We start from the raw sequence: 15,424 nt of genomic DNA, 5'->3' as shown, positions 1-15,424 counted from the left end.
TGCAGGGTGATAAATATGGGTCGATCTTAATTACATGCAGACATCCAGTTAGACAAACCATTTATTAAAAATGCTGTCTTTCTGTAATCATATATTTTTGCTTTCTATAAATAAAAAACCAAAAAAACCAAAAAAATAAAAATAAAAAACGAAGTATCTATAGGTCTGTAGGCTTATTTCTGAGTCTTCAATTCTATTCCATTGACCATCTTGTCTCTGTAGAATGTTTTTTGTTTATTTTTTGGTCAGGCACTGTGATATCCTGTGAAATATTTTATTTTTTGAACAACTTTATTTTTAAAAAAACAAAGATAAATGTACAGATTTTAAAATTATTTTTGCATAAAAGTATATGAATACATTTTTGTCAGTTCTTGATTTTTTTTAAATGTTTGATAGTATGCCTTAAAATCTCACTAGATACAATGAGCACAAAGTACATTCTTTTAATGTGCATGATTGTTTTATATACTGTGTATTTTTGTTTCTCCATATGAAGTTTAGAGATTTTCTTTCAAGGTTTGGTGGAAATTGAGTTGGAATTTTTAGGGGAATTGCATTGAATTACTAGATTACTTTTGTTAAGATGACCATTTTATCTATGTTAATTCTATCCTTCCACAAGCATTCTATACCACAACAATTACTTTCTCAACTATATTTATAGCAGCCTTACATATAATATCCACAACATGGAAACAATCTAGATGTCCCTCAAAAAAAAAAAAAAAAAAAAAAGACATAGAAAATGTGGTACATTTCTACAATGAAATAAGTCTCAACCATTACAACTACAAACATTGTGAAATGTGCAGCTGAATGGATAGAAATAGAAAATATAATCATGATTAAGTTAACCTAGACCCAGAAGATATGAATTGTATTTAACTAATGTATAGAGTACGCATTCTATGATCCACAGACCAAAAGACAGTAAGTAATAGGAAGAGTCTAAGGGAAGACCTTTGAATGTCACTCAGAAGACGTATAAAATAGATATTAGTGGTAGATTGCAGGAGGGAATATGAGTGAGAGAATTGGTAGGAATCAGGTGTGGGGAGAGAGCTGGGGAATGGTTAGAAGATGGCAAGGAGAGAGAAGAATAAATATTGATGTGAGGATGGCATCTCTGGGATGAGCCAGAGTCCTGATAATGAGCATGTACCTGGGGGGGTCAAATGTATATGAGACTCCTAGTGGCTAGGGATATGAAGACTGATGTGACCACATCCTATAGCCAACTGAGACATCCAGTTGGGGGATGGGGTCAAAACTCATCCCCAAACTCTACCCAAGATTTGTCCCCCCCACATGTAGTCACAAAAAAAGGAGCATGGAGAGAGTGCATGGCCAAACAATGACTGGCCGAACTTGAAACCCACCCCATGGGAGACAACCAGCTTCTGACACTATTAATAACAGTCTGCTATAATTGCATACTTGCATCATAACTGGGTTTTAGAGGCTTTATCCAGCAGTATATAGAAACAGATGCAGAGACCCAGAGCCAAAAAGTACAGGTCAGGGAGGATTTGGAAGAGACAGTGAAAAGACTGAGGGAAAAAGAAGATATTCAGGGTTAATGAACCTGGGTCAATGCAGGATGGGCCACAGAGATGAATCCCCCAACCAAAGAGTTTGCATGGTCTCGACTGAGTTCTGTAAATATTTGTAGCAGATGTGTAGCTTGGTCTTCATGTGGTCCACTAACATTTGGAGCAGGAGCTATCTTGAACTCTGTTGCCTACAGTTGCATCCCCTTCCCTAGGTTCGGCTGCCTTTTCTGGTGTCAGTGGGAGAAGATGTCCTTAGTTCTACTATAACTTGATGTGACAGAAGAGCTCACACACACAGTAATACACACACACACACACACACACACACACACATACACGCGCCACCTGTTTGTTAAGAACTAAGCAAACATGAATAATATCAGTAAGACCTACTGCCTTACTCACCTTCTGCCTTCACAGGTGTGAGCTAAGAGTGACATTTCTATTCCAGTTCAGATCACAGGCTGCCATCCTGCTTCGCTTAGCACAAAGAGCACTGATAACACTACAACATCCCCACATCATGTTGCCCCAGGCTGACTGTCTGAATACTTGTGCAAACTTAGAATCAGCCCCTAGCATGTCATCTTTCAACAGACAGTGTTTTTTCTTGTCTGCCTGGAAAACTCTTGCTTTGCCAGATGTGAAGAGGAACATGGAGCAAATTCTGTGCACAAGATTCACAGAGTAGCCATGGCCTTAATTGGTGTTTTTACATAAGTGCAAAATTTTAAAAACAGATTTTTTTCAAGTTATTAAGGCAAGACATGTGTACAAGAAATAAAGAATGGAAGGATGGATGGAAGGAAATAAGGAATGAAGAAAGGTAGGAAATAAAGAATGAAGCAGTTCTAAAAATGGGTGGGGGAGAGGTAGGATAAGTAAAAGATTCTTTGTTCAAAAAAATACTATTAAATAAGGTTATACTAAAGAACAAAAGCAGTGCATGTGTTTCTTTATTATTTGCTCCGTGCAGTAACAGAGTAAGGTGGAAAATGCTTTGAAGCATTTCCATCTCATTAATCATAGCATTCTATAGAGTAATAATTTCTTCTTTATATTTCAAAGTATAAATCAAGATTTTAATGAATTATTTAATTAAAAATTGAGATGGAAAAATTGTACAGCATTATCATACATCATATAGCAGTTTGAAATATGTACATGTAATGGAAAGCTAAATTGCACTAATTAGTGTGCATTACAGTGTTCTGGTTTCTAATTGCCATTCATAATATTTGACTACTAGATTTCTATTGATTATGAATTAAAAGCTGTTCACAAAGAAAATATTCTCTGATTTTTAAAAGAGGCTCTGAAATTGCCATTAAAGTTCAGAAAAAATAAAAATGAACATATCATCCAATTAGAGAAATACTGCTATCATAACTTACTTTTCTTAGGTAAACACAGAGACACAGAAAAAAGAGAATATATTCTGCATTTAACTGTATTTACAGCTGATCAGGCAAATAACTACATAATAATGAATGATTTCTTTGTGCTCCATGCAAAATCATGAATGAAACTACCTAAACTTAATATTTTAGTTCTGTGGGACAGAGAAACAATCCTCACAATTGCATCACAAAATAAGAAAGTACCAACTGGTTTTTAATGCAACACACCAGCAAAAACTGGATGGAGCATGAGAGAAAAGCATCATTTTCAACAAGGGATACAGTAAAAGAGAAGAAATAGGTGAGAATCATTCCATTATCCCAGGAAGTAAAGCAATTCTCACCTATTGTAAGTCTAAAATAAATATCAGAATGGAGGTAATGTTCATAACAACATCTTCAGAGATATTAAATATCTAAAAATGCTTCAACACATGCATTTGATAAAATAAGTTACAAAACTATGTATGACAATTGTATATAGAACGTGGTATAGAATATGTTTATAATTCTTATTACCACATATTCTGCATTTTGATTTATTTATTTTTTTAGTTAACAAACCTTTATGACAGTAGATTTATTTAGTGTTAGAATGGAATTTTTGTTCACTTGAATACATCTGATAACACAATTTTTGTTTATTATATTGGCATAGCACTAAGCATAATTTCCTTGAAAATTTAAATTTACAAGCATTCAATTTTTTATCCATTATAACCTACTTCCTAAATATTAATTGTATTTGGAGATGATTTAATTTTTACAGCATTAACATATAACAAGGTATATTTTATTTTTTTAATAAATATTTTCATATCTAAGAAGATTGTGTTTTCTAATGATAAACAGTAAGAGGGTGGATCTCAATGGTGGGGGTGTTAATCATGGGGAGGAACTAGGAGGATGAGAGGGAGGGAAAACCATAATGAAGATATATTTTTTAAAAGGTCACATGACATAATACTCTTTCTAGAAGCTTTTGAAAATATGCTTAACATGTAAATGACATACTTTTTGGGAATCGAGGTGGGTTGTCATTGACATCAGTGAGGGTGATGTTGACAATTGTAGTTCCAGCTAGTCCTCCGAGCTGTCCTCCCATGTCCTTTGCTTGAATGAGCACCTGGTACTGTTCCTTGACTTCTCTGTCCATGTTTGGCAATGCTGTTCTAATGATACCTTGGGGGGAAGTAATAACACAGAATCAACATCACAAACAGACTGCTTCTCCTGACCCAATTAGGCTGAAATATAAAAAAAAAATGCTTATATCTAGGTTAATTAATGATAAAACATTTGATAAAACCATCTTCCAATAACTAAAATAACCTAACTATCCAAAATTTGGGATGTGACTTAATCTTTTAATTGTCACAGTCACACCTTAAAACAAGATAATAACAGGACACCTTTTTCTAAATCACAAGATAAACCTCATTCATGTATTCCAGCCTATGCTGAGTTGAAGAAATGTTTAAACCTCTAGATTAAAATGGGCACATGCAGTTGGACTGGCCTGAGTGCATAATTACAAAGACTGCTGTGGTCATCTCATTTCTACCCTTTCACAATAAACAATCTGATTAATTTAAAATTACATAAAATACGTCCTTTGCATCACCTGTTTTGTCTTTTGGGACATTTCCTAATTATGTTACCTGAGTTTCCTCCCCTCTCCCTCACTTACCTATCATTACATATTACTATTGCTGAGTCCTTGAGACTCCTTAGATTAAGGTAATCCACTGTCATGGATAGTGTCTTATGCTTAAGTATAAATATATTTAGAACCATAAGATAAGTATTATATGTTTAATCACATTTTTTTATGAAATGGAAGAAATGAATGGTTAGATGGATGAATGAATGAATTGATCTTACTGTCTTAATTCTTATATAATGTATGGCAGTAATTTCTATTCTTGTATCCAAGTATAGGAACTAATTGATGATTCTATTTTTTCCATTGGAAAAATATGTAAACTTCAGAAATCATTTGGAAGGTGAATTAGAAATGTTAAACAGAATTCCAATAGGTGGACAAGAGGTGGAACAGGTAGATACTGAAGAATATTTATTAATCACATTCGACTTTGATAGTGGTAAGGTATGTCTTAAAAAAATGTTATGAATAATAAAATAGCCATCAATAGAGTATATAGCCTTTAAATCAGTATCCCAGAATACATCCATACATCTGTGTTTGCTACCATCTACGTACTTACCCATTGCTATATTTTAGTTAATGCATATTGAACTGCAATCTGAGATTTTTGTCTGGCACATGGCAGGAAATAGTTATAGAGAAGACATCCGTCATTTTTGCTCCTAATGCTTTATTCATGGAGTTGGTTCTGACAGCATTTTGATCCAATCTGTCTTTTTTTCAGCTAGGGCTTCTGATTCTTTCTTTTCAGTTTTGCTAAAACTCAAACTTTTAAGCTCTACACTTTAGTTTGTTGCTTCGCATACCTTACAGTATGTGATATCAGCCTGAAGGGCGATGCTCACATTTTCTGAATGATTTTCTATGTTAGACACTTGTGTTTGCTTGGTAATATCATTGAGTGAAAATTCTCTTTAGTCAAATTGCTATGTTAACATCCATTTCTATTCAATGCAGTTATAACTTTTGTTTCTACATCATTTATAACACTAGCTTATTCATCTCCAAGAAGGAAAACTGCATATTTCACAGAGAAAAAAAAAGAAAATAAGAAATTCAGGAGAGATGGGAGAAATGAGAGAAAGAAGGAAAAGAGAATGTTATCATTCCAGGGCACATGATTAGTCGCTTACTTCCATCTACTAATAATGTTATAATTTGGACTCATGTAGATGCATATTTTATGGCACCAAAATTGATGTTTATAATATATCTAACAGAAGAAGATTTCAATTGTCATATGTAGGCACAATCAGTCTGTACATTATGAATCAATGTGTACAAACCAATCATTAGGTGCTGTGCAGGTGGCTCAGTGGAAAATATGCTTGTGCTCTTTTGGGGGAAATGGAGCTCCTGGTGTTTAAAAAACTGTTGATTGAGTGTGGTAGAACTTTTCGAATCCAAGTTTATAGGTAGGGCACAGAGAGAAGCTCTGAAGAGACAACTGGCTATGTAAATCTACTGAGTTAGTATATATATATATATATATATATATATATATATATATATATATATACTTTCTCTTGAAATCTGATGTTAGAGAATTCAAGGAAATAACACTTTTCACTGTATCCACTGTTGTATAATGTACTGCACATGCTGAAAAACAAAGAACCCAATAGGTGGCTTGTGCTTTATGGTGAGTATTTCCTTGACAAATTTTGGTTTCTTAAAATAGCTTTTTATGTCCATTGATTTTCATACCCTTGCATGTTCATAATCAATATTCTCTTCTTGTTTCACATTATTTCACTCGTCGAGAAGAATAAATAAGAGAATGACTACTTTGTATCAGTTAAATTTTAATTGTCATGAAAAGAAGAAATTACTGTTTACCCTACAGGCATTAACGTAGATAACTGAGTTCTGTCAAGCTTTATCATTGAATGGCACTAAGACAGTCTTCAGGCAATAAAGCATTGTAAGTACTCATATAATCTGTAAAGCACTGGTTCATTTAATAGGGTATGGACTTTGCTGAAATGTTAGCCTGGGGTTTTACAAAAATTAGCACAATTGAAAGCATGAAGGCTGCCTTCTCAACATCAGCTTTCACCTTTGTAAACAATATATCTTATGCTACTTGCATCCTAAAGAAGCTGTTATAATGAATGTCAGATAATGCATAGATTTCTAGGCTACTTAATACTATGAGAATAATATTTCTTGAGTGCTTATCTATAAAAGAAAAAGATTATGTGATCTCCTCTAAATTTCATGGGGTGCCACAAAAGACAGAGGAGAACAAACACAAAGCCAGAATATCTGAAAAAGAGCTATGAATCACTATGTTTAGGGTACTTTGACATTCTGAGGTAGTTGCAGTAATTGACATATTCTTCAGTTTTGTGCCCATTCTTGAGCCTGCTCACCAGACTCCAACAGATTGTTTCTAAACCATGGTCACAGGCATGTCTGTGTTGAGTGAAGCACACATCAAACAAAGAAAAAAAAAAACAGTGAGATGAATATGGGATTATATGCAGGGAAGGAAGAGTGTTTAAGGAATCAGGAGAAGATAACTGAGGGTGGAATGGGAAAGTCATCAGGGTATGTTTTCTACCATTGTGGAACTTACAAATAACAGGTTTAATAAAGCTATTAAAAGAATAAATATCTTATGTGTTTGCCAGTTTCACCTGTCTCCCCAAAAGTCAGCTGTCTGAAGATCCCCAGTATTCTGTAGTGCATTCACTGAGTTTACCCAAATGAAAAAGTAAACTCCCAGTGAGTGACATTTATAAGGAAAACTGCATTTTTCCAAATACTCTGATGTTCAAATAAAAGCCTTTGTCCTATCACAAAAAAGAATAAATATCATATATAATATGAGAGTATCTTTTATTTTGGACCCAGACTTGAGACTTTTGCTGATACATGTATAGGTCTACACTTGGGACCAATTTTCTTGAGAATTTCTCCAAAACTAGTAATCTTTATTAGATATCTCAACATGACATCTGAGGTAGGCACAATAACATATTGAAGAGTATAAGCAGCAGAAAAAAAAAAAGTAGATCCTACAGTAGATACTATAGTCACTTTCTTACTACTTTATGTTTTCAATAAATCAGCAGAAGAGAGAAATTATACAGGACACATTATTGTAGTTGTACATGCTTTAAAATATCTGACCAGTAGTCTCCTGAGACAGTGGGTAGTAGTAGTTATTAAGTAGCATGACGGCCTTTATGTTGATAAGTTGCACTTGGCATAGTTAAAATGGCATTTTTTAACAACTTTATTTTACAAAACAAAGATAAATGTACAGATTTTAAGCATTTTTTGCATAAAATCCTACAATACATTTTGTCAGTACTTTTTTTTTTAAAGGTTTGATAGTGTGATAAAGATCTCAGCAATAACAATGAGCATAAAGTACATGTAAAACAAGATGCAACCTGGAAATAGTCAAAGTTTTCTTGGTGTGTAAAGATTTTTCTTTCTTTCTTTCTTTCTTTTTTTTCTTTTACAATGAGCAGGCAGTACATGTAATAAAGGGTACAACCCGGAAATTGAAAATGTGTTCTTGGTGGGTGAGGATTGAGCATGACTATTTTTTTTGTTTTGTTTTGTTTTCTTTTCTTTTTTCTTGGACTTCATACAGTCTGTGTGTTGTTTCTGGGGCAGTGCGAGCCTCTGGGGCTAGCATCCCACTATCAGTGACTGCATATTATGTCTGTTCTTTTGTGACTGGGTTATCTCACTCAGGATGATCTTCTCTAGATGCAGCCATTTTCTTAAGAATTTGGTTGCCATTGTTTCTGGTGGCTGAGTAGTATTCCATTGTGTAAATGTACCACAATTTTTGTATCCATTCATCTTCTGAAGGACATCTGGGTTCTTTCCATCTTCTGGCTATTATAAATAGAGCTGCTATGAACATTGTGGTGCATATATCTTTGTTGTTTATTAAAGTGTCTCTGGAATATATGCCCAGAAGTGAAATAGCTGTGTCTTCAGGTAGTACTATATCCAATTTTCTGAGGTATCGCCAGACTGATTTCCAGAGTGGTTGTATTAGTTTGCAACCCCACCAACAGTGGAGAAGTGTTCTTCTTTCTCCGCAACCTCGCCAGCATCTGCTGTCATCTGAGTTTTGGATCTTGGCTAATCTGCCTGGTGTGAGGTGGAATCTCAGGGTTGTTTTGATTTGCAGTTCCCTGATGGCTAAGGATGTCCAGCACTTCCTCAGATGTTTTTCAGCCATTTGATGTTCCTTAACTGAGAACGTTTTGTTTAGCTCTGTACCCCATTTTTAATAGGGTTATTTGATTCTCTGTTGTCTAGCTTTTTGAGGTCTTTGTATACCTTGGATATTAGGCCTCTATCTGATGTGGAGTTGGTAAAGATCTTTTCCCATTCTGTTGGCTGCCGTTTTGTTTTCTTGACAATGTCCTTAGCCTTACAGAAACTTTGCAATCTCATTAAGTCCCATTTGTTAATCTTTGACCTTAGAGCTTGAGCCATTGGTGTTTTGTTCAGGAAATTTTCTCCTGTGCCTATGTGTTCTAATGTTTTCCCTAGTTTCTCATCTAATAGTGTCAGTGTATCTGGTTTAATGTGGAGATCTTTATTCTACTTACACTTGAGCTTTGTACAAGGAGATAACAAAGGGTCAATTTTCATTCTTTTGCATGCTGAGTGCCAGTTGGACCAGCACCATTTGTTATTACAAATATTTTTAATATAATTGGAAATGGAAGATTTTAAATTAAGTAAGTGGAACTGAAATGGAATATCATAAGCCTTTCTCCAGGAACATCTGGTTTCTTTGAAATCAATAAATTACCACATGGTATTTATTTATCAATTGGCAGTTATCTAAATCAGGCAATTGGACAGAAAATGTAAACATATTAAAATAATTTTATTCAAAAATTAAAACACAGACATCAATTATTCATTGTTTTGAGAAATGAGACATAGCTGTTATCACAGATATGAAGACATGGAATCTGACTTCATGTACTAGATTATGCTATATTAGTGTTGATTATTTTTCTAGACTATAGGTTTTCCTTCCATATCTTGAAATTATTCACCTGGAGTAGCTTGTTTTAAAGTGTCATCTTGTCACAATATAAAATCACCTTGGAAGAGATTATAATATAGGAATTATTTTAATGAGGGTATTATGTGGACAGGTCTGTGGTGGTTTGTCTTGAGTAGGCCGACACAACTCACTGTGGGTGTCTCTACCCCATAGGGCAGGACATGATTTTTACAAGTCAAGAAAGCTTGCTGAGCATAAGCAGAGAGAAAGCAAGCAAAGATTGTTGCATTTATTCTCACTTGCTCTTGAATGTTGATGTAAAGCCTTAAGTGCCTACCTTGGCTTATTCAGGTAATATACCATATTCTCAAATTGTAAGACAAAAAAAATGATATCTTTAGGTGGTATTTTTGGACAACGTATTTTGTCACAGAAACAGAATTTATCTAGAGTAACTTGTAAATATTCCATATTACTGTCATGTACAAATAAAATTTGGAAGATATAAGATATTTTAAAAATTCCCTCTAATTTAATTTTAAAATAGTTTAGGGAAAAGAAATGATTATATATTTAGAGTTAGTTACTTATAGTTTATGGCAAATAAATTGGAAATAAGAGAATTTTATAGGTACTATTATTTCTTGGCTTATTGAATAGGCTGCCTCAAATTACCTTAATGTCCACAGATATTTATATATAAGCTTGTTATAGTCCACTGAGAAATCAGAACTAGGCATACAAATCAGACAGCAATATTAATATATAGTTCACCTTCTCTTGACTGAATAAATGATGAGTGTATTTGTCTCTTTTTAAATTTTTAGGCATCAAAGGTTTTGATGAGGCTCTTTTAATAATAACTGTTGTAAATGGTTTCTGCACTCAAATCAGAAAATCTTAGGTAACATTGGTCTTTAGGCATCTTATTTAATAACAGCAAACTGGATTATAAAAGGCACCTACATGGCTGCAACAAATGGGTACTACTTCTGAGAAATTGCAATTCTCCTTGACTTATTATTATTTTTATCTACCACAAGGTGATACCTTTGACAAAAGTTCTTTATGGTTTTTGTTCATGAAGAGCTGGTTTTCCTTCTCTTAATGAAGTGCCAATTTACCCACTCCTATCCTGTCTCGTGGTCTGAGGCATTGTTTCATCAAGACTCCTGTCTCCAGTGAAAATCAATTCTTATGAAATCTACTATGCAACCGATGCCAGAAGATGTTCACCTTTACCTCTAAGTAAAAAGCTTCCCGTGAAGTTATAAATACAAGATTGTGCAGCCATGCAGCACCTGCATTTTCAACTGAAAATAACAGCTCTTTTTATGTGATTTAGAATTAATCTATCACTCATACTAAACTACATAGGTAGGGGGTTTCTTATATGCACATAGTTTTATTTGTGTGCATTTATTTTGATGATAGATAGTTTTAACTTATTTAATGTGTAAAATTAATGTTGTCTTGAAATCTGTGTATTTTTTCATTAGATATTGTTTCAATCTTTCTCACCTACAATATTTTTTTCCTTAGTAAGACCTCAGTCTTTGCTGAAGATGTATTATGTGTTTGTGTAAGTCACCCACTCTGTTGGTTTCTTATCACACCTCCAAGATATGGACTCTCTTACTCCAACTAGGACTACACACATCAAGTGTGCCTTTTGATTGTCCTTCTGTCTCTGTGGGATGTTCCTAAGGGGTTACAAGAAGCTAAGCAGCAGGTAAAATCAATGTTTCCATTGGTGGTCACAGTTTTCATTAAGGTAAAGTTGGGACAGGTCTATAAATCTATAAAAAAATATGGCACAAAGGGATTCCAGGAGGAGAGATGAATTCTTCACATTTGCTTCATAGTCAGGCTGAATATTCTATCTATGGTTCTATGAATCTTGACACTGAGCAGTTTAGAGAAAAGTGTAAATCACTTCCTGAATTATTTTCCTCTCTAACCATGCATTTTAAATCTATCATTATGGGTTTTTTTTTCTTTAATTTCAACTACTTTCTTTAAATATGATTACTGCATATCCTCACATATTATCTCCCATATTTCTTGATAAAATAACTTGTGGACATTTTTTCTCCATCATAAGTCACCTAAACATTGGCCTTTTAATTTCCCACCCTCTGCCTGTCTGAAGGCAATTAGACATTTCTAGATCTACAGCTCACACTCCATTCTTAACAAGTTGTCTTAAGCTGACCAGTGAGAAGGCTTATAGGATAAACTGCCTGCTGTCAAGCCCATTGGGATTAGTTTAATCCACACAAACTATATTTTGGAAGATAACAAACTTATTCCCAATTTTTTTTCACTGACTTCCACACATTCACTGTCCTATATGTACATGTGCCTGTGTGCACGTGTGTGCATATGCATGTGCTCGTGCACACACATACACACACACACACACACACACACACACACACACACACACACACCCATTGCACATACATCCTACCAATCAAATTGTATATAATAGCTTAATTTTTTTTCTGAAAATGTGTTTATTGTGATGCTCCCATATTCATACAATGAAATACAGTCATGCTTGCTTTTCATTTCTCTCTCAACTGTCCCTTTTAAAAGGTCTTTTAATGTGATAAAATATTTTTGCAATACTTCACACTTGCTTGGACCTACAGAAGCTACCAGTTGACTTTCTCTGAAGTTGTTAATGCCTACCAGTGTCAACCAGTGATTGACTAAGGGTAGGGGACTTAAAAAGAAAATTTTATAATTGGTTGGCCAGAAATTTTGCAAGTTCTACAATTCTGTATTATTGGAATATCTATTGGTTTTATGGATCTCATCAACACTTATAGTTGATTAGTCATTCCTTAATCTGTATCTTACTATAATATTATAAATCAGATTTTGAATTGATTAGTTGAAAGCCTATATAAATATAGACCCTAGTGAACTCAGTGAAGACATGGAGACAGAAAGGGGAAGAAAAAGAATGATGAAGAGACACAGTAAGATCAACAATAGACATACAGACACTTACAGAGTGGGTTGTAGAGAAAAATATTTAGAATAGGGGAAGAAACAAAGAGGTTGCAGGCAGAACTAATTAAAGCATATCATACAGATGTATGAAATACTCAAATAAATAATATATAATGAATGTACTTGAAGATTTAAATTCAAAATTACAATTTAACAAATCATATTATATTTATTATATCCATGGGTGTGCCAAAATACATAAGAAAAAGGTCAAGGCCAAGGGTCCTCAAAATTACATTGGAACTGAAAAAAAGTAGGAGAGGAAAAGTGGTTTGCCCCAAGAAAAGGAACATAATTGGTTGCCCAGTACCTAATGATCTGCCTAAAAATCATAAATACAAATAACTCTATATGGACTGAGTTGGTTTTATTTAGAAATATGTATGCATTTATATATTTGCTTATATATACCATAAATTAGTAGAAAATGTGGCAATGAATTTGAAGACAAATATAGAAAAGTGTATGGAAGGATGTGGAGGAAAGCTAAGGAGAAATGCATTTATATTATAATATTAAGAATAAATGAAAAACATTTTATTTGAATTTGAATTACTAGATTGAAATTTTATTCCCTACAACATGTTTAGAATTTTTATTTTATATTAAGCTACCATATAAAATAGTATCAATTTATTTTAAAATCCACTTTAACATACAGTGGATAAATGATTTTATAAGTATCATCCTGAACTTCCTTTCTAACTGTGACATATAATATATATTTTGTCTAAGAATTTATTTTTTAGAAAAATAAGCATTTAAAACAAGATAGTGTGAAAGGGAGACTTTATTGCATTCAAATATGACCTAAGCTTGGACACCTTGCTCAATGGTATCTTACTTAAAACAGACCCTGGGTATAATCTCTTTTTCTTCAGAAAGAAAAGGAAAAGATAATGACTGAATAAAGAAATGAAGATAACATTAAAATGATCATGTGTATAGATTCAAACAGTTAATATGCTACTTATTAATAGCTAGTTTTCAAATTTGGAATTCATTTATAAATTCACAAAACAAAACAAACCCAACCTACCAAGCAAGCAAACAGCAAAGAAAAAGAGAAAAGAAGAGAAAAAAAGAAAAATCTCTGCCTAAGAAGACCAAATTTAAAAGAATCAATGATCTTCCCAAATCCTTTGCAAATGCTCAGCCTCCCTTACTGCAACCATATCTACTGTAGTTATCAAAACCAATTCTTCATTATACTATGAAAATAACAAAATAAATTACAAATGTATTTGTGTCATCTTTCAACAATAAAATTGAACATGACATAGAAATCTGAGATGAAACAAAAAAAAAGAAAATATGTTGTATAGAATGGTGAGCAAAAGAATAGAATTGGAGTTTTTAAAATCAGATACAGCACTCCTAGCTAAGAAGGTAGGGCCGCTTAAATAGTGATGCAAATGTTTATATTTATACAAATTTCAGTAAAAGAAAATATTGATCCATCAGTTATATAATTGCCAACTTTGTTTCCAAATGATGGCAAACTGACTCTATTGCATTATTTGAATCGGCAATACCTGACTTCTGGATTAAAGTTTAAATATTTGAGTGATTGATTGGAAAATTTAAAACCTTACCTGTCTTGGGATCAATAGAGAAATATGGTTGCCCCTGAAGGATGCTGTAAACAACTCTGGCACTGTTCCCATAGGTAGGATCATCTGCATCTGTGGCCTTGACCTGTAGTACATATGCACCTGCAAAATAGCACAATGTCACTTGCCTTTGCAGAGACACAAGTCACATCAGTTATATTTTGGATTTTGTATTCCTTTGTAATTTGTTCTATGAATGCTTTAAATACCTATGTTCCCAAAGATACCTTAAACAGAATAATCAAAAATTGTATAGTGTATCCTCCAATCCACATGTAGCATATTCTCAATCTAGGAAGAAAGGCTGCTTTTATAAAGACTGAACAGAAATATAAGTCAAGGGGGCAAAAGAAGAGAACACTTTCAAACCACTGACAACAATGTTAATATTATTTTACCCTAACAGTACAATTTTTTAATTAAAATATAAAGGAACTCTGCGATGTGGTAAATTTACTGTGAATTGGTACACATACAAAGAAACAAAAGAACCATGTTGAAGGTAAGTTCACACCTTAGAATCAAGAGTGCACTACTGTTGTGAGCCAAGAATTGGAAATAACCTAAGTAAAAATTAACTAGTGGATAGAAAAGAGAGTAGAGAATATAACCATAGTGTGATACCAAGAATCTAGGTAGAATCCTGCAGTCCTTGTGTTTGAAAGAACACAAAATGTTAAATTTATTGTGTTAAGTAGAATAAGGCATATGTAGGAAGATAAATACCAAATGAACTGACATAAGTATGTCATCGAAACTACCAACCTCACAAAAGTTGAAAATTTAAACGGTGTTATGAGAAGTTTAGAGATGTTTTAGGAAGGAAAACTTTGATCAGTGCTTGCTGAGATCTAAATACAGATAAGCAAGAAGTTCAGGTACAGTATTGTAGAGCCAAGGAACCATAAATAATAGTGTGTTTTCTACTTCAAAAAATAATTGAAGAAAGCTTCATTAAAATTGTAAAATATAAAAATGACAGACATTTGAGATGAAGAAAATAATTATATTTAACTTGATTTTATGATGAAATAGAACATATATGAGAACTCTTTATGAATTACATGAAGGTATGCAACTTTATTGACCAATATATATTTTGTGTATAATGAATATATTTGTATAAATTGTATAATGTGAATGAATTTTAAAATGTAGGCAAG

The 15,424-nt window shown here is 33.3% G+C and overlaps 1 protein-coding gene across 2 annotated transcripts in view; it reads right to left on the bottom strand.

The window, feature by feature from the left end:
- CDH12 (cadherin 12) overlaps positions 1 to 15,424 on the bottom strand; it is a gene marked incomplete at both ends in the record, with an annotated part of 283,200 nt that overhangs the window by 73,373 nt on the left and 194,403 nt on the right. The window contains 2 exons of one of the 2 annotated variants that reach the window (XM_080933791.1): positions 3,971 to 4,138; positions 14,244 to 14,363. In XM_080933791.1, the coding sequence (XP_080789917.1) occupies positions 3,971 to 4,138; positions 14,244 to 14,363 (288 nt within the window). The remainder of the gene's footprint in view (positions 1 to 3,970; positions 4,139 to 14,243; positions 14,364 to 15,424) is intronic. The other variant, XM_080933792.1, reaches the window with a different exon arrangement.

Source organism: Micromys minutus (assembly GCF_963924665.1).
Source record: "Micromys minutus genome assembly, chromosome: 20".
Taxonomy (NCBI): domain Eukaryota; kingdom Metazoa; phylum Chordata; class Mammalia; order Rodentia; family Muridae; genus Micromys; species Micromys minutus.
The sequence above is the reverse complement of the archived record's forward strand: the minus strand, read 5'-3'. Positions and strand labels throughout refer to the sequence as shown.